General features: G+C 40.8%; 1 protein-coding gene across 1 annotated transcript in view; it reads left to right on the top strand.

The window, feature by feature from the left end:
- Nucleotides 1-18756, top strand: part of grid2 (glutamate receptor, ionotropic, delta 2) — a 441727-nt gene that overhangs the window by 237818 nt on the left and 185153 nt on the right. Inside the window, exon 3 of the mRNA XM_070904482.1 lies at nucleotides 10604-10891. Within this exon, the coding sequence (XP_070760583.1) occupies nucleotides 10604-10891 (288 nt within the window). The remainder of the gene's footprint in view (nucleotides 1-10603; nucleotides 10892-18756) is intronic.

The raw sequence follows: 18756 nt of genomic DNA, 5'->3' as shown, positions 1-18756 counted from the left end.
TGTAGTATTTTTTTATTATTTATATATTTTTTCTAATAGTCAATATCTCACTTTCTGTCAATGAAGTGTATGCACAGGCATCAAAGCATATTGAAAAACAGAAATACACCCACCCTACATGCACAAAGACACACACACACACACATACACCTGTGCACGCTTGACTATTGAGACACCAAGAGGGAGAATATGACATCTGCTGTGTACACAGGCAAAGAAAACAGAGACACACCAAGCCATTAGCAGTGAACAACAACCAATCCATTTTCTAAATATGATTAAAGCATTGACAAATGGGTCATTACCCTAGCTGAAAAGTAGAAAAGGATAGAGAGAGCAAGACTATGGGTAGGCAACAGTCAATTTGTAAATACGCGCAAAATAACATGCTGAGTGCGTGTGTTTGTGTCTCTTTTTGGAAAATGGCTTCCAAAGGTTCACATTAAAATCTGTTACAAGGCCAGAAAATCCACTAAAGCTGGACAAAGGAAAACAAAAAAAAAGCAAGTTCAAGTGTAGAGAAGTGAGGGAGGAGGGAAAGAGAAGGGTGTAGACCTGTCCTGGTGAAGTAATAGCAGTAAAAGCCTGAGGGCTGTAAACAAACGAGCTGTGGATTTTCCCAGCGGACACGTTCATCTCCTTGACTTTACAACAGATAGAGCTTGGACACAAAGATATACACAGCGTCAGGTCTCTATGAGTGGATTGAAGGTGGATGGAGGGAGGAATAGCCGAAGGATACAAGAATTGAGAAAAAGGATAAACTGTTGCACTGTGAGCCAGAGAGCTGCAAAGCCTTTCACACCAAGTCTGATCATAGTGCAATTCAAGGCCATACCTTCTTTGTGTTCAATAAATATATGTGTGACCCATGAAAAAAATCTATATCCATTTCATAGTTGCTGCTAATGCCTGGTGCACTCTAGAGGATTTTCAAATCTTAACAGATTTTGAAAACGTGGGAGACCACAGACATAACAACATTTAACCAAAGAGCGCACACACCAGACGATTCAGTCAGGACGCAGGACCACACACTTGGTGTTTATACTAAACTATTTCAGAGTGGCGATTTCAGGGATCTCACAGAAACTCACGTGATCAAACGTGACTTCAGAAAAAAATGGAGGCAGACTGTCTACCTGGTTGCACTTGTGTGTGCTGTGGATGAAGTCATGGCTTAGAAGACGGAATCAGCATGGCTTATACATTTTGCAGTGTGAGCTGTTTAGTTGCGGTTGCAAGTCACAGTAGGTGACGCTTCCTGGTCAGCTTGCTTTTATTGGCTATTACGGGTTCCTTTCACACTACAGGGTTCCCAGTTATGAATATCAAACATGTTTGATATTTAGGATCCGAAGTAGGGGAGACTCTGATCCAGTTGCTGGCATTAAGATTATGTCTGCAAACCCCTCACTGTGCAGGACCATTTGAGCAGATAATCTGTTCAGACCAGCATCGAATCAGGAACACAATCGCTGGGAGGAATGAATCGGACCCAATATCTGCACGATTATCCTCTAGTGTGGGGTCAGCATTACATGAGACACTGGTAATTTGGTATGACAAGCAGGATAGCAAGTACAACACTGAGAGAAAACACATGGCAGAAAACTGCTGCCAGCCTGCAGAATATGGATGGTGCGTGTGTACAGTATGTTGTCAGCATCAAGTGAAAAAGAGGACTATATGATACTAAAGGTGGGCAGGCAGCAGGAGAGAAAGAATTAATATAACTACATGATGGCTATGGAGTGGACAAGGTCGTCAATGAGTCACTTTTCCTTTTTCGTCCTGCAGATCTTTTCTTGGAAAGTTCACAAAAACTGTACACTTTTTTCCTTCAGATTTTCAACTAAAATGATTTGTGACTCATTGGGAAAAGGCCTGAAATGTGGAACAGACACTTGGATGGAGGGAAATAAAGGGAAGCAAAAGAGATAAGAAGAATACATGAAATGTAAAAGAGGAGGGATGTTAATATCCTGAACTCTACAGTGTTTAAGTTGCAACATTTTCACGAGCACTTTTGTATCTTGTATCACAAAACTGTGAAATATGAATGCTGTATAGTTAAGGGATAAGGGAAGGAGGGTATGGATGAGTAGATGATGAAGGGGAGTGCAGAATATTATGAGAGAATGAAGTAGACACTAGAGGTAAAAGTGCACATGGTACAGTTTAAATGGATTTAACAAACAATTGAGTTGATGGATGGATGAATAGATGAATAGATGGAGGGAAGGAGAAAAATTAACTTGCCCTGAATGATCTACTGTACATGCACCAATCTCAGATAATGGAGTAAAGGATTTAGTTGAATGTGGATGGGTGGCAAAAGGTGAAGGAAGGAGAGATTAGTGAGCGGTGGAGAAGAGACAGGAGGAAGGAGAGCCGGGTGTGGAGAGGAGGCATTTATCTGTCGTGCTCAACAACACTGGGAGCTAAAAAACTGGGAAATTATACTGTTGACTCATGTTGAATAGAGGGAGGGAGTGATGGAGAGAAGGAATATAAAAGAGGACGAGGTAGAAATATGAATGGTGTAGAATAAGGGGTTATTTAAGAAAAAAAGGATGAGAGGAAGGCACGTAGGGACACTTGCGGAATGAAAGTTTAAAGGAAAGAGAGAAAAAAAGAGAGACAGGGGAAGGGAGAGATGGGGGTTGGAAAGAAGGGAGAAGGGGCATTCATCTGGCGAGTGTGATAATGGTGAGTGCAGTAACTGGATAAATATAGTGGTAAAGGGTGCTGAATTGAGGGACAGTTGAAGGGAATGAGGAGAGGAGGCACAGATAGAGTTACAGAGAAGACAAAAAAAAGCGGCTGGATGAAAGAGAGGATGTATACATCTCCAGGGCACAAAGACTAGAGCTAGCTAGGAATAGATGATGTTAAATGTGACAAGATGAAGGGACCAAAGGGGGTCCATTAAATGTTAATGGGAACAGGGTGGGAGGTGGGGAGGCGTATTGGGGGCAGGAATAAGAACAGATTGTGTTTGCGAGAAATCATTGGTCTGGTATTTTCAGCAACAGAAAGTGCCAGGAGTCAGAGAACTAACAGTGATAAATTTCAAGAGAAACAAAGTCGAAAAGGGCATGTTATCTTTTGCTCATTCTACCTCCCTGACCACATTAATTCAAGTGCTAATTCCCTAAAGGAGTATATATCAGCAAACCAACAGTCCGCGCAGATACACACAGAGGCGTATACAGAGCAGAGCATATTTTCAGCCCGCCAGCGGTGTGAGTAAGCATCTCTCCCTGCCACTCAGTGCTTAGCCGTGTATGGCACAATGCATGGCAGCAGTTTGGAGCTGTGGATCTGGAACAATACATGAAACAATACACAGACACAAGTAGGTCATCCACACACACAAACACATACACAGTTTTAGACATGGAGATACACTCTTGGCTATGACAGTGCTGTGGGCGCTGGCTAGGACTTCCTCTCTCTCTGTCAGTGAATTTCTGATGAAACCAAACACTTGACTATGATTACATACAGCCGGTAGACACTCGATGGAATACTTCTCTCATGTTGAAAACATATTGAGTTGTCCCTGTCAGCTAAGCCATAACTGAAAATGAATTAATAAATAAATGCGTCGCTGATATAAATGGAAAATAGCCCTTATTGAATGACAATACAGTATAAACAATGCAGCGTTTTGTATAATTAGAGGGAAAGCTATCATGCCATGATAGCTTTCCCTCTAATATGTCAGGTTGTTTTAAACCATTGTGGGTAATGTTGCAAATCAACGAACAGAGCTGCTTTATGCAAAATTGGATTAACAGGACTTTTGCATTAAATGTGTTCTGTCAGGTATTTAATTCATGATATAAACCAAAACAACAGACAGTTCTAATCTGATAGGAGCTTTGGAGACCCAGCCTCACTAAAATATGCATGTCATTTGGTCTCCAATATCGGTTTTAACGTTCCACAAGTTTCACTGAGTTAGAAACCTACAGTTCGCCAGCAATAAAGAACCACATCTCTGTGTGTTACTGTGTGCTACTTTTTTAAAAATTCTGATGCTCTTAATAATCCATTCAGATATAGCTGTTCATGTCTCCCTGCTTTGTCTTGGAACATGATATGCTTTTTACTTTTTTGAACTGACAATCTTGTATTTGTGTCCTTCATTGCTGCTGCAGTGGCTTCACCCCAAGCCCCACATAATGACACGGGCAGATGCTGTCGCTACTGTTATTATGAGTTTGCTACTTATGGCATTTCACACAAAGTGTTCTTGTATGTGGCTCTACCAGTATTGATTGAAGTTTTCTGCATATCTACTGTATGTCAATTTGTACTCGATTTTAACATATTTCTTGTTTCGGATACACGATTCACTCCTGTTGGCTAGTATCGGCCCGGTGATTGTTAAAGGGATATTAACTGACACATGCAAAAGGGGCCTTTACAAATGATGTATAAAGTGTTTAACTCTATTTAAAACTCTGTCACTAGTGTTGGCTAAGTCTCTTATAGTGTCTAACTCAAGACATGCTCTATAGCTACAGGCATACAGACACTCTTTTATTGGTTTTCTTCAGGTATTGATTTCCTTGCTTCCTAGCCCTCTCTCTTTCCTCTTTTTTCCCTCCTCAGTCACTGGGCCACAGAAACTGGAGGACTGGGTATCAGTGTGATAAAGTGTGTGTGGTGTGTATGTGAGCGTGTGGTGGGAGGAGAGCTGCTTGGAAAGACACAGATAGAGAGAAGAATCGGTCACACCTGGGTGCAGGTGAAGTGCCTGCAGTCCATTTCTTCTGACAGACCGACAAGCTGGAGAGAGAGCTCAATAACATGCTCTGTTGCTGACACAAACATGTACAATACACACTAACATACAGAGCGTTACCTGTCAGTATGTAAACAAGACAAGGGCGAGGTAGCGGCTCAATATACTTTGAATATATGAAAAATCATGAGAAACAATTGATTTATCTAATTTTGCAAGTTGTTGACTTCCCAATAGAGGTTTTGGGTCCCGCAGGATTAATCATTTCATTTTAAAAAAGTCACGTACAAAGTCTGATATGGATTGCTGTACAGGCTTGATGACCTCCCAGCAAATTAATAAATAAATACATAAAAACGGAGCAGATGAATTAACAAAGTAGATGACTCCTACAGTAATCCCTCTGACTGATGTGTTCGTGTTAGTTTGTATGACAGACATGTACAATATATCCCTCAAAAAACACCTCTGCAGGACTGCCTGACAGATCTTAGCTGCTTTCGCGAGATTGATCCCGGAATGATTTATCATGAGTCAGTACACTGCTCATGTACAAGGAGGGTTTTAGATGTGTGAGTATGCTTGTGTGTGTGTGTGTGTGTGTGTGTGTGTGTGTGTGTGGGTTGGCGATGATGGTGGTGGTGTGTGAGTGTGTTTTAGTAGGCGGTTATGGTTCAGGATGATCGGTGAAAAACTCCAAATGGCTACATTTTGTATTTGTTTGCACACCTACACAACTCTCTTTCTGTAGTCCAAGTCTGTGTTTGTGCTCCAAGCGCAGTCATTGTACACATTGGCTATTCTTTAAAGTGTTGGCAAGGTATAAGGAAACAATATCCATCTGCACAGCTTAACATTGAGCTCATGCTTAGTCACTCAGGCAAGACTGAAATTATTTATATACTTTTAGACATTTCATAATCTAAGCAATGTGTGATTGTTTTAGGTGCTGTCAAAGTCTTCAAAGGCACTACAGACATATTTTGCTTCCCCAGCACATCTAACTCTTTCTCATTTTCACTCTCTTTTAACTGTTGCCTTCTTCAGAGTGATGTAACATTGGGCTGGGCTAACGCAACGGGCCCTTTAAGTCATTAGCAAAGAGCATTAATGAGCCTAGTGCTTAGAAGCCCCCTGCAGACTTAAGAGTGTGTGATGTAGAGGGGATGAGGGCACTAATTTTCCAAAGTGCCCTAATAAGTAGAGGATTAGCAAAGCCTTCCATTCGCCAAAGCCTTGATGATGCTAAGCTAATGCGCTATAGCTAGACTAGAGCAAGGCAGCTAAAGCATTAGTTAGCACGACTGCTATAATAGGGATGTGGAATCTGGATAATGTAGCTTATGATACATGACTGGCTCATACAGACTCACATACGCTGGCATGAAATGCATTCACACTTAATGTGCGCATAAATAAATCCACAGGTGTACCCGCCCACACACGCCCACAGGCATACATGCGCTCAAACAGTAAGGGGATAGTAGATAGTAGATGATTCCTGGTTTTAAGAATAATGGCCATGACTAAGCAGTATGCTGAGACTCAGTGAAGTTTAATCATATATTGTTACACTTTAATTAATTCCTCAAAATGTGGACTTGCACAATGGGCAGTTAGATTGAAACTTCTTTTGCTTCTACTCATTAATCATCTACATCAATGCATGAGGAAATGGTTATGTTAAATAACCCTTTAGCTATTGCTAAAAAGGAAAAATCGTTTCTGACAATGTAGTGCCAATTAATTACAGAATGAGTTTTGTGTTCATATATTTATAGTTATTGCCGGCAAATTAGATTTACATCATCAAACTGCTTAAGACTTCATTGACAACGGTAACCAATTTACCTTAGAAACTGTGACTTGTTAGAGCGGACCAGCTCCGGAATGTCTTTGATCTTGTGCATTAAGCTTTTTTTGTTTACACATGCAGACTGTTCAAGACAATTAAAGTGTCACATGAATTTAGTTTTAGGGTGACTTGTACATCGCAAAAGTAATATATTCCAAATTAAATCAGTAATGCTTGAACTATGTAATTAAACAACAAAAGCAACTAAGCAGACACCATGTTGTGCATCATTAATGCACAGACAAACACACCCGCTTGGATTTGTCACAATTTGAGAATTCGTCCTCACAAACCACTTTGAAATCCAACTCATTAGGTTGTTTTCGTGCAAACCAGTTGACACAGGAGACATTGCCATATTGAATAACTCTCATGTTCTTTCTCTCTCACACGCGTGCACACATATAATGTTTTATTCTGCTTTTCTCAGCACCATGATCTGTCTCCTCAAGCTGTTCTTTCTTGGAAACTTTCTTTCTTTTCTATGGCTTTATTTTTGCAGTGTCGACAGATTAGTCCGCGTGGCATTACACAAGCTGACTGTGTGTGTTTTAGTTTTTGTGCGTTCTTGCCATTGCACATTGCCATCGCACCATTTGTGAGTGCATCTGTGTATGTGTGTGTGTTTGTGTTCTCTGTACTGTCTTTAACCCTTGTGTGGTGTTAGTATTTTTGTTACTCAGCCAGTGTTCATGGGTCTGGTGGACCCGCTAGAGTTTTGGGTTTTCAAAACAACACAATCAAACAATTTTATGTTAAAATACTCAACAGATGTTTACTTCATCCCAATTACAAGTCCTATGAACAGCAAACATTGTTAATATTTGCCCTTTACCTTTGTTAGATCACATTTATGAATTAATGTGCAACTCGTTTTTTTTAATAAAATGTAATAAAAAAAGAAAATCAGTCATAATCAAGTGGAGTGAGTGGAAAAAAACACATTTACAAATGAAGCATGATGTTTCATACATAGCATAGACATATAACTCATTCAGGTCAGTTTACATAACACAAGTTGAACACATACAGTAACAATATCAGTCTCAACACATCAGGGATTCTGTGGATTCCCCTTTGGACCTGAAAACTCCAGCAAGGATAAGAACCCCAAAGTAGGCATGTAAATCAGTTTGGTCCATCTCCTTCCACCTCTCTTCAAAAACACGCCTTCCTTCAAGATTAGTGCAATCCAGAATAATTTTCTGGATGGAATCTGGGATGAAAAGCTCAAATGAAGACTTGATGTCCTGCACACGAGTAACTGCCAGCCGTGTTGGCCCTGGTTGCATCCTTATCACATTAGCAGCTCTGCGGGGTGGCTCATTTCTTGGGCAAGAAGACCATTCAATTTCACCATTTTTTGACATCCATATTTCTTCACTTGCTATCTGGTGGGCTTGTTCTGGTCCTGGAGCTGGCTGCTGACGGGCTGGTCCCGGAGCTGGCTGCTGACGGGCTGGTCCCGGTGCTGGCTGCTGACGGGCTGGTCCCGGAGCTGGCTGCTGACGGGCTACTCGTCTTCGTTTTGGTACTAATTGGTGCTCAACCTCATCCTCTTCTTCAAAGTCACTGTCAGACTCTGAATTTTCAGAAATGTGATCTTCACATTCTGAAACCTCTTCCTCGACATCATCATCAGAAGCTTCTCTCTCTTCCAAAATCAATTGCAAGGCCCTCTCAGCAGATAATCTTTTGGCCATCTTGATCAGTTGTGATAAGGAACCACACTGGCAAAGCCATATTTATAGTGTTACGCCCCTAATTTGCAGGTGGGATAGGGTATGAGAAAATAAAGTTTGGTTCCCGCAAGACAGAGGGTAAAATGTGCGGGAATGTAAGAGCAGACGGTGTTGGTAGTTGAATTTTCAATAATGTTGCAACTTTGTGCAGGAGCAGGAGGGGCAGAAAACACTATCAGTAGCCCCAGAAAGAAGGAAGACAGAGTGAAGGTACACAGGACCTACACTTTCCACACTTTTATTAGCCCCGGGTCCAGTGGACCCAAACACCCTGTATGTAATATAAATGCGTAGGGTGGGTGTACAGTATGCGGTCATTGAAAATGTGTTTTGATTTATGTTCTTCACAGAAAATGAGCCAAAGCCAATGAATTTCAGGTTGAAAAAATAATTAATTGTTTCATTTTTCTTTTGATAAAAACTGAAAACGGGTCCCACAGACCCGAACACCATACAAGGGTTAAATTTGTTTTCCACTATTTTTATTTTACCCAGTGACACTGTGGCAGGGTTTTAGTCAGCTAGAAGTGAAATAAACACATTCTGGTGCTTAGCACACAGTGAGGGACGCAGTGTGGAGCAGCATGGGAGCAGAAGTGAGGGATGAAATAAGGATAAGGATGGATGGGGGATGGAAAAAGGGGCAAGGGCATAAGGGCAAAATGTGGGTTACCATGTGGGTAAAAGTAATGAAAGAGTAGACTGAGGGAGGCAAAGAAGTGTGCAAAAAATAAAGTAATAAAGATGTGATGAATTGAAAGATGACTGGAGTGAGGGAAGGAACGAGGACAGGTGGCTGTTTGTGTTGCCATGAGGGTAAACAAGAGATGAGGGAGACAATGGCTGGTGAGTAAAGATGGGGGGGGGGGTTGGTGGGTGGAATGGAAAAGGTGCTGAAGAGGGTATTTTGAAGGAAGATGACTCCAAATTGAGGACAGTGTACAACATTCAGTGGTGCTGTAAGGCAACTAAAATGAAAATCACTGCAAGACGGCAGCTTTGAAGTGATTGGGGCTGAAAGGTAAGCACTCAGGGGGGCTGTTTTGGACAAGAAGGGAGATAACAGGGGAGTGGGTTGAGAGGGTAGGAGGTAGAGGTGTTTTTGACAGCAGCATCCTCTAGGAAGGATGAAAAGTGGAAGGGAGAAAAAAAGAGGTGAAATAAGCACAGATAGTGTCTCAGAGCTGAGGAGCATTTAGGCAGTAGAGCACAAACAACTGGGGGATTTTGGATAGTCTATCTGGCAAGAAGGGCATCTTTTACAATGTGGTTTTATAATACAACTTTGAATACACTTTTTAGAGAAGCATACTTTTATAGGTTTCTATACTACACTGCTTTATATTGTATTACAGTTCATGAAGTAGCCTGCAGGTCAATCAATAATGGGGGCATTGAAACAACTCTGCTGCTACATTCCAGGATGAAGGCTTGACTTAACTTTGATTTAATAGCTTGAATAGTGCTTGCTGTCAGCAGATGGTTGCTTTTGTCAGTTTCAGGGAAAATTGGAATTGAGGGTTACAGGGTGGATGGAAACAGGCAAAAGCATCAGTCCTTGTGCTCTGACTCTAATACTCTGCTTTGGTGATGTAGTCATCCTCTATCATATCATGTAAGTCTCATGGTTTTTGTATGTCAATAGTGTCAATAGTATTATGTTATTTTGACGCTTAAGTTTTATAGGAAGGTGTCACATCAGACCCTTGATCTTTATATGTACTTTTATCAAGTCCATGTCCCCATTAATTGATAGAATGACTCACCTGCCTGTATTTACTGTCAAGGGAGTAGTGTAGACAAAAAGTTTTGTGTTATAGTGGTGTTTTACATGTAGCGCACAATATGTTCCTACTCTGTCTTCACATCCCTCTCTTTCTAGCAGGTTGTGCATGACTGTACCAGCTTTGGTCAGAAAAAAACCCCAAAACTATGCAATGCATGTGGAAATGAGCAGAAACAACTCGCTAAACATGTTCCGGTATCTTTTCATTAGTGCTGCACTGTGTTGAGCCGTATAATAAGAATTATTTGCCGTGGTGCACTCTCACAACAAGTAATTACTATGATCAAAACTATGACTATTGCCCCAGTTGTAACATATATTCATACCACAGGTGGTTGTTGGCATAAAATAGAGTCGAAGAATAATTTCCTTTGTATGCTTTGAAAAATGACATGTTCCCTCTTTTATTTTTCCTCTTTCCTCCTCCTTCTTTCTCTGCTGCCTCCCTCTCTTTCATTCAGCCTGTGAGCTGATGAACCGTGGTATCCTGGCTCTGGTCAGTTCAATCGGCTGCATGTCAGCGGGCAGCCTTCAGACTCTGGCCGATGCCATGCACATCCCCCACCTCTTTGTCCAGCGCTCCCCAGCGGGAACACCCCGCTCTGCCTGCCCACCAACCAGTCGCATCCCTGGAACAGATGACTACACCCTAATGGTCCGCCCACCTGTCTATCTCAATGAGGTCATCATGCAAGTGGTGTCTGAGTACAGCTGGCAGAAGTTCATCCTCTTCTATGATTCGGATTTTGGTAAGGAAATAATCAACTTCAATCATTTATACCAGTATTCATTAAATTCCCTTATATTGATGATTGTAGACATACCTATCTATCTATTGAGCAGACAGTAGGAGGCCTATGAAACTGGTGTTGTGTGACTTTTGAATTGATTTAATGTAACATTACAAACGGTTTCTCAGCATGGAAGGACATCAGAGAGCTAATAGATGTATGATTAAGTCAGAAACCGTGGTCTCTCTCTCTCTCTGTCTCTCTTTTGACCAAATAAACAGGCACACGCACAGAAACACAGGAACAGACACATGCATGCATATGTATCGTTATGCTAGTGACACATCAGTCTGCCTGTGTGTGTGTGTGTGTGCTTTCTCATTTTACCCTGCTTCTCTTTCTCCCTCTTCACCCTCGCTCTTTCCGGTCCATTAACTCTAACATTAGCCTAGAAACATCCTATGTCCCTTCTATAAAGTGCCACTCTCTTTCTTCAGTCTCTTAGCTTCCTTCTACAGGAATATTGCTTTTCTGTTTTCTGTGCGTGTTCAGGTGTATTCATAACGTGTAGGTGTGTTTGTGCATGTGGCCTGTGTTGTACATACTATGTCCTTTAAGACCCCAACCATTTCCGATTGCTTGGCTACATCAAGATGCTGCATTGGTCTGTTTTGCACTTCATATCCCAATTATTATTCCATATTGACTGGCTGTCACTATACTATAAGGTCTTTCCCTCATTTTCCACTCTTTATCCTGCTCCACTTTCTTTGTTCTGGCACTTTTATGTGTAAAAGGTAATTTAACTCATATTGGTGCACTGCTCATAATGCTCCTGATATGCATGTTGCATTTTGAATCACACCCCAATGAGAGATGGTTATTGTTTATTTAAGGATCCCCATTATAAGCACATGGATGTGCCTCTAGTCTTCCTGGGGTCGAGATGTCATAGCAGGTATTTTTGCCAGCTAATGGAAAACACCAGCTGTGACATCACTCATTGGTGTGTGGACAGAAATATAGCACACTTAAAGGTTTCAGGCCATAGAGAGCAGTGTAATAGTTTTCTTCCGTAGGTGATTCAGTGTTGATTTAATTCTTATAGCCATAATGGGACTCCATTTCACTCATTGCAGTCAATTAACACAATTAATGTGTTGTATGCACTGATCTCCAATGAGATCTCTGCAGTGGAATTGTTTTGCAGTGCATTCTGCAGGCTCAAGCTCAATCTTCCGAGTCATTAAAGCATTTTATCAGTGTATTGAATATGTCATATGAAAGTATGTTCTAGCTTGAGAGCTCTACCAAGCAGTTTATATTAGATGGATATTGAATAGCGGCTAATGTGGCCCTTCTGGAAATGCTAGTCAGGAGTCAATGTTGTAAATACTGTGATAAGAGCCCAAGCCCTGCATGGGCAGCAATCAATATGTTCAAAACTGTATTGAGGAATCTCGTCCCTAAGAGAGTTTTTTGTGTCAGGACGAGGATCCATGCTGAATCTGGATCTGAAAGCCTCTATCTTTAATCATAGAAAGATTGTTTGCACACATTTGCTTGCATATCTAACTTGTGAGGCCTTTTTACACATACTGAAATCTGAAGCAACTGATGTAGTTTCTGGTTATTTTTTTTCCGCACCAAAGTCCTGTACTGCTGTTAAAGCCTCCATAACTCACTATCAAATCAACTTCTTTAAAGTTCTAACTCTAACCTTAACCTAACCCAAATCTAAACTCAAAGTAGAAACACCATTTTTTCCCTAGCTAGAGAACCTTCAACCAACTGGTTTAAATCCAAAATTTGTTCCCAAATGTGGTCTAGTTCACACAAAATATCTACACAATAGACGCCATGCACACACATATGCATGCACACAAACACACACATGTTCGTACCCCACTTAAATCCCTCTATCCCCTCTGTGCTCTGTGACCACTGATTCAGCACATGGATCCTCTGGGTTTTGGCAGTGCTGTTCACTCAGCCACAGAAGGCCCTTTAAAGATATCACCATTGTTCCCTAATGGCCTCACCCCCTGCTCAAGGAGAGAAGGGAGACAGCAAGAGCGCAAAAGAGAGAGAGCGAGAAAGCGAGGTGGAGGGAGAGAGACAGAGATGGCCTTTTAAGATGATAGCAATGTTCCCAAAAGGCCTCGCCTCTGTACAAGGAGAGTTCTTTAGAGAACAGACAGTCGAGTGTGTCCTCTCAAATGAAGCTACGGTGCAACTGTCCCAATCCCTATTTTCAGCTCTACTGGTGCGTTCCGGACACTGAGAACACATGTTTTCTCTCTATTATCTCGATCTCCCTCCTCTCTCATAGTTTACCTCTCTACCTCTCCCTCCATCTTGCTTTCTATTCTGTCTTTCTATTTCTGACTCCCACTCTGACTCCTTTCAGTCTTTCCTCGGGTGTCTGTGTTCACACTGTAAAACCTGATATATATTGAAAATGTGAGTGACAAGTTGCTGTTACCTGCTGAGTCACCTTGCCCACAATCCCCTCAGAACCACAGAAACACTGGCCTCGTTGAGCAAATGTGGGAAGTACCACTTAGTGGTAATAACACTGTTGACATTAAGATGATTTGTTTTGTTTTGCTTTTAGGCAATGACAAGAGGGGCCTGAGGCACAATAGTAAAAGGTTATAGTCGAACGAAAGAGCCGTTTTAAAAGTGTGATGCTTGTTAGGTTGCCAGTCTTTTATTATTATGAGAAAACAATAAAAGTGCTGATATTTTGGACAAATATGCTTTATTTTATAAAAGTGAATGTGGGTGAAAATGGTAAAAGGCCTAAAATATGTTCAGAAACAAACATTTCACTGAAAATTGAAGTTCTGTGTCACTGGCTGTTTGGAACATAAGTCAGTTAAATGCATTCACGTGGGTTACAGCTGTTTGCCTCACAAAGACGATATTTATCACATATTGGCTGTGGTGGTCAATGGGGAAACTCTCTAAAATGTCATGCCTGTTGTCCATTACCTGCACGCTGAGTGTATATTCCTTTATGGAGTCTGCAGTTATAAATATTTTAGCAGAAGTTTATAAATGAAATATGAAATCAATATGGTAAACTGGTGCCCACCTTAAGAGGATATAATTTATACCAGGCCCTGTTTGTCATAATGCAGTCCATAGATGCTGCAGTGTCCTGGGTCTGTGCCATGTGCAAAAAGTGTTGTGGGTTGGAGTTCAGGTTGTAACCCATGTCCATGGTCATTAAACATATCTCAGTCACCTTGTATAGTGCTGCCTAATGAAGCATGTACATAGTTTTAAAACTAAATTTCATACCTTGAAATCCACCTCCCTCCTATCTTTAAACTCCCTCCTAACAACTTGCTCATTAGTGAGTAATGGGCCAGATGAGGACAATGGAAAACTCATCTTTTCTTCCTTCCCATCTCACAGTTAAAAGTGTGAAAATGTCAACCACTGATCTTATGGTTTCATAAAAAAAAGAGGAGTGTGTACCACATTGTGTCTGCTGATGTTACGGTGAAGAGTGTCACCTCACCTTGTTGCAGACTTTGAAAAGAGAAATACTTGACAGGGCAGATAGGGGTGAGGGATTTAATGAGCAGAGAAAAGGGTAATACAAGGAAGAGAAAAATGAAAAAGAGAGAATGAAAAGGCACTGAATACAGAAATGCATGTTATAGGAGAGATGGATGTAAAATCTGATTTTTATCTTAAATGAATCACATGTAGACCACATGTAAAGTGAGAAGACACCTATGAAAAAAGTCTGACATTTGAAATCTCAAGGTTTCACTTGACTCATTGTAGGTAAAATCCCAGTGTGCATATAGAAACACGTCAAGCAGAGAATGAGAACAGGAAGATGCTTGGGGGAGGATACTTCTGGGATTTTTCTGTATCACATGGCTTGATTTCCACTGAATGAAGAAATACTGAATATGACAGGTGACAGTGAAATTATTTATTGATCACTGTCTTCTACTATGTGAGACATGCAGTAGTCATGTACCCCGCTTGCTTTCTTATGATTGAAGCATTGAAAATATTCCCTATATTTCAAAATTTCTAAATATTTAGGCATGAACACAAGAGCTGAAAAATCATATTTTTTTAAATATTTTATAGACATCAACTGTTATGTTTATAAATACAGAAAACAGTTATAACCATGATCTATAGTTTGATATTTTTTTCCTGTAACTATATTTACTTTGAAATTGCCGGTTACATACCTATTATGTCACACAGACAGTATTTTGAGAAGACATGACTTAAAGCAATAGTGACACCAAAGGCACAGAGGACTCGTGGTGGCAGTGTAAAAGGGAAAAAGAAATATTGTATTATTAAACCAAAATCTAAAAGCCTTTTACATGGATGTTTGTTTGACCTTACCTAGAAGAGACGAGTTGCCCTATTTAAACCATATCTGAATTGCGGAGAGAGGAGAGCATGAAGAAACTGACAAGCATGACGTTGTTTATAGAGACGGGGAAAGAGAACAAGGAATGATGAGAGATGATGCATAGATGGATATCTTTTTTTAACAGCAGTGAAGCCCAGAGATGCTGTGCGGGGTGGGGAGGTGGGTGAAAAATATATAAAAGCTATGCCAAGAGAGACGTGGGAAAGTTGATGCTAAAGGAAGATTCAGAGGAATGGAGGCAAACAGGTACACTCTTGAGCCAAACACCAAAGATCTACAAGCTTTGTACAGGGAGGTCATGTCTTACTTTGTCTCCTCCAGAGTAAAATCTTTCAGAGAGAAAAAGAGATAAAAAGAGATAGCAAATATATAAGGGAAAATAGAAACTGTAAAGCAGAGAGAGGATAGGGACAGAGATCTGAAGGCATAGCAGATTTGGTAGGGCAGAGTACAAGGCAGACAGGCAAGCAGATAAACACAAAAACAACTAAAAGGGTGTAAAACCTTTTACAAAAGGGTATGACCCCAGAGTAGTAGTTTACATCCTTGGAGGACACTGGAGGTGAAATGTCTTTAGCAGTGAAAAGTTGAGCGAGGGAGAGAGAGCCCTGAGAGAGAGAGAGAGAGAGAGAGAGAGGCAAACTAAAGCAAAGCAGAGACAGAGATAAGGATCTAACAGCATTAAGAATATGGGGGTACAGCAGACTGCTTCGAAGACATTTTTATAGGACAAAACCTAAGAAGCTAAAAGTTTTTCTTGATGGCCAGATAGGTGAAATTCTCAAGTTTGGGTTTTTGGTAAACCTCAGAGTTAGGGCAGAGAGAAGGCAGCCCCCATGAAGGAAAGGAAAAAAGGAAGGAAGCTCTTTTATTTCTCTTTTATTCAGTCCATACAGTACACAGCATTTTCTCCATCACTTTCACATACCATACTAAAATCATGCTAAAATCACCTTGCATAGTGCTGCCAAAATCATGCTAAAACTCAGGGGCCATTTAAACCTCACTTTAGTTATTTTTTTGTTGGTCACCTTAACCATACTATCTACCATGTTGCATAGTATTGTGTGGAAAACACTGCAGCATCTCACCCCAGGTATCCACTGGATGTTTCTGGTTCATGTCCCGGTTTGGGCATGTCTTTGTCTTCTTCGTAGTTCCATTGTGGTTCCAAAGTCCACTGGAAGCAATACAGAGTTGAAACGTCTTCAAACCGGCTGTTCTTCAGCAGACGCATTCCCAATATTTTTTTAAGTTGTTTTGCCAACATTTTTTGCATTTTACAAGGATACAGATCCTTTGTGTCTTTTTATCACCTATCTGTATTTTCTGAATAATGTATATTATCAGAAAGAAAAATATAGCATTCATCTTTCTGCTTCATAGACTCAGGAGGAGTGACAAACATGTGACGTAAACTAACAAGAAAAACTAGTCATATAGACATTTATTTACATTCAGAGGGGAATTTTGTGCTTTATAGATGTGCACATTGGCACAACAACTAGAATGGCAGTTGATTGCAACACAACCACATCCAGTGGTCACTTGTTTTGGAGGAAGGTGTGCTTGTACTTATCATCAAGTAGTGTGTGCAGTTTCGACAAAATCAAAGTAGCTCTGATCAAAGGAAGGTCAAAGTAGGTAATAAAACTAAGAAAATAAGAAAGGAGGGAGGCTGAGGTAAGTGGAGAGAAGTTTAGACACTTTAGAAATTAGAATCAAATGGTGAAAACGCCAGCCTCCCGTTCATTTGAATGTAGGTAGTGTGTTGAGGCTGTGGAGCAGGGGATGCCCGAAAAAAAAAGTTGAAACAGAATCAATTTTTGGAGAATTGTAACCCAACATCGGAGCTCCAGAGCTCACACACTGCAGCACAGCCCTGCGCTAATCGCCACAACGCCTGATTTGGTGTGAATTCAGCCTTACGGTATGTGAAAGTCAGAGGAGCGGGTGTGTGGGGTGTGGGGGGCATTAAAAGCCGGAGCCGATTTGGGGAGATAGGGAAGGTGATGCACACCTAAAAGGTGCCAAGCCTTTTATAGAGTGTTGGTTTTTTACAAGTGTTGGTTAAGCTCTCTGTGGGGACTCTGGGAATGCAAAGCCTGGGGCTTTGAGAGAGTGAAAGAGAGGAATAGAAGGAGGTGAATAAAGCAAAGTGTGGTGGACGGAGATAGGCACTTAGATCTAAAGGAATAGATGATTTAGAGAGCAATAGGCAGTCAGGAAGACTACCGATGCTTCAGGGCCTTAAGCATCTTATTTCCTATATGGAGGTAAACTTACCTCCTCGAACCTAAAGTTTAAGTTCGGATCCCTAGGGCTGGGTACTTTTCAGCCACAACTTCAGCTGATGAATTAATTCACTAGGCCTAGGCTTACGAGAAACAGGCCCACAATCCATTTGAGGCTCAATCCATATTTTAAGAACCACTGCCTTTGAGCCATACAACAGTGAAATGCCTGGGGCAGGGATAAGGATAGCCAGAGGTAAAGGCTGAGGGGAAAGACAAAGCAAAGAGATAACGATGTTGGTCTAACGGCAGAAGAGAACAGGGTGGAGAAAGCATGAGAGGCAGTTGCACAAAAATACATTTCCAGTGAAAGTGATAATTTTTTCTCCTTTCCATAATGCCTCCCTGAAGATGAGAATTCATTGTGAATCCATTGCCTTTAAAATGTATTTTAATTCTATTGATCTGAGTCAATAAATCTTAATTACATCCACTCATATTCAATGTTGTAAAATAATAAAATATGTTTTCATGGTTGACTACTTTGTATGGGCACATAAATATGCCTGACACTACAAAAACTAAAACGCGAGATAGCTATTAAGACTGCAACTCCTTGTGGAAACATATTGACTTTGCATTTACAAAACCTTTTTTAAATAGCAGTTTTGGACGGCAAGATCTTTTGGTCATTAAAGGAACTGCAAGAGTAATTAAACTCTACATCATGCTGAAATGTATTACTCCATGTAAATATTTCAATAATCCTGAAACAATACCTTATGCAAGTGGAAAAAACACAGGTAAAGCACTTCAATGTACTACCATCTAATGAAATTGAATTTTTACTCTGCTACCCACTTTGGCCTTGACCCAATTTGTCATGTAAAACATCACTCCGGCATTAAATGGATAGAAAAGTGAATCAAGGTCACACTTACCCTACCGTGCTCCTCCTTCAGCTTGCTTTGCCACTTGAGCGAAACTAATTTATGTAAGCATAGATTCCATGGCAGCAAAAATCTCACATTATGATATGGACAATGGGCCATCAAACTGCACTCCCTGCTAGAGAACAAGCACCTATCATTGGGAAATGAACCGACAGACAGACGGACAGACAGAGTACCTCTTTCTAATGTGCTTGGCTATTCCCCAATAGCATTCTAACAAAAGTTACAAGCGCAGACTTTAAATGCCTCTGGCAGGGAGAGGAGGGTTGAAAC

The sequence above is a fragment of the Enoplosus armatus genome, chromosome 4, assembly GCF_043641665.1.
Source record: "Enoplosus armatus isolate fEnoArm2 chromosome 4, fEnoArm2.hap1, whole genome shotgun sequence".
NCBI lineage: Eukaryota > Metazoa > Chordata > Actinopteri > Centrarchiformes > Enoplosidae > Enoplosus > Enoplosus armatus.
Note: the sequence above shows the minus strand (reverse complement) of the source record. Positions and strands in the feature narration are given on the sequence as shown.